This window comes from Cebus imitator, unplaced genomic scaffold, assembly GCF_001604975.1.
Source record: "Cebus imitator isolate Cc_AM_T3 unplaced genomic scaffold, Cebus_imitator-1.0 Scaffold136, whole genome shotgun sequence".
Taxonomy (NCBI): Eukaryota; Metazoa; Chordata; class Mammalia; order Primates; family Cebidae; genus Cebus; species Cebus imitator.
Genome location: NW_016107451.1, coordinates 1,335,010 through 1,336,831, shown reverse-complemented (window position 1 = coordinate 1,336,831; position 1,822 = coordinate 1,335,010). Strand labels below are relative to the sequence as shown.

Genomic DNA, 1,822 nt, shown 5'->3' with positions numbered 1-1,822 from the left:
TCTCACTTTTGTATTTTTAGTAGAGATGGGGTTTCACCATTTTAGCCAGGATGGTCTCAATCTCCTGATCTCATGCTCTGCCCGCCTCGGCCTCCCAAAGTGCTGGGATGACAGGTGTGAGCCACTGTGCCCGGCCAGAATGGTCTTAAGGGCTGTGATGGGAGGAGTACGGGGACTGGTGCCCTCACTCCCACCTCTAGGCTTGATGTCTTTGACCTACTTCAGGAAAATCTCTAAGGAGGAAAATTCCTTGGCCACCTAGAGTTTCTCTGAGATCAGCCTGCCTGGACCCTCAGCAGACAAAAGGAATGAGTATGGTATCTGTGTTCTGCAAGGGGCTTGACTTGGGCCCTGGTGTGCAGTTATCAAGGTCCACATCCTTGTCTCCGGCAGGAGCGGAGCAGCGAACGGAATCCATCATTCACCGGGCTCTCTACTACGACCTCATCAGCAGCCCAGACATCCATGGCACCTATAAGGAGCTGCTTGACACTGTCACTGCTCCCCAGAAGAACCTGAGGAGTGCCTCCCGGATCATCTTTGAGAGGAGTGAGTCGCCTTTCCAGCCCAAGCTGCCTGAGGGATGTGGGCTCTATGCTCCAGGCCGGGGATTCGTTTCTACACACAGCTCACGTAGGCTCAGGCCAGGCCTGGCACCAGAGGGAGGAAGGGCTCATGAGCCCAAAGAGAGTCAGAAAGAGGAAGTGGGCCGCAGGAGGTGATGGGAGGCGGAGGCATGACGATGAACAGCACGGTGGGGTATCTGCCACGCCCTGCCCGTTGCCTGGGGATGCCAGCAGAAGTGCCAGCAAGTCACAGAAAGATGCTGGCTGGGAAGTCAGGGCCTGTCGAGCGATAAACCTGAACCTGCAGGCTCTGAAAGATGGCACGCTCACCTCTCCTCCGCCTCTTCGCAGAGCTGCGCATCAGATCCAGCTTTGTCGCACCCCTGGAAAAGTCGTACGGAACCAGGCCCCGGGTCCTGACAGGCAACCCTCGCTTGGACCTTCAGGAGGTCAACAACTGGGTACAGGCGCAGATGAAAGGGAAGCTCGCCAGGTCCACAAAGGAGATGCCCAGTGATGTCAGCATCCTCCTCCTCGGCGTGGCACACTTCAAGGGTGAGGGCTTCTCCACTGCTTTCTCATTTATGGTATTGTACTTATTTTTGAGACAGAGCTTCACTCACTCTGTTGCCCAAGCTGGAATGCAGTGGCACGATCTCAGCTCACTGCAACCTCTGCCTCCTGGGTTCAAGCAATTCTTGTGCCTGAGCCTCGCGAGTAGCTGGGATTACAGGTGCCCACCACCACTAATTTTTTGTATTTTAGTAGACAGGGGGTTTCACCATGTTGCTCAGACTGGTCTTGAACTCCTGAGCTCAGGTGATTCACCTGCCTCAGCCTCCCAACGTGCTGAAATTACAGATGTGAGCCACCACGCCTGGACCTTTTAAATTTATTTTTAAAGTAAGAGACAGGGTGTTGCTATGATGCCCAGGCTGGTCTTGAACTCCTGGGCTCAAGTGATCCTCCCACTTCAGCCTTCCAAAGTGCTGGGATTACAGGTGTGAGCCACTGCACCCGGCCCTTTTAAATTTATTTTAAATTAAGAGACAGGTGTTGCTATGATGCCCAGGCTGGTTTCAAACTTCCGGGCTCAAGTGATCCTCCCACCTTGGCCTCCCCAAATGCTGGGATTGTTACCATGTCCAGCTTTCCACTTCTTTGACCAGGGGTGGAGGGCAGGCATCAGAGGGGGCTTGGAAAAGGGAGGTGGCAAAGACCTGGCCCAACATGGACACGTGCACAGCTGGGGGAGG

General features: G+C 54.5%; 1 protein-coding gene across 1 annotated transcript in view; it reads left to right on the top strand.

The window, feature by feature from the left end:
* Window positions 1–1,822, top strand: part of SERPINF1 (serpin family F member 1) — a 15,997-nt gene that overhangs the window by 9,217 nt on the left and 4,958 nt on the right. Inside the window, exons 4-5 of the mRNA XM_017541653.2 lie at window positions 394–549; window positions 918–1,121. Of these exons, the coding sequence (XP_017397142.1) occupies window positions 394–549; window positions 918–1,121 (360 nt within the window). The remainder of the gene's footprint in view (window positions 1–393; window positions 550–917; window positions 1,122–1,822) is intronic.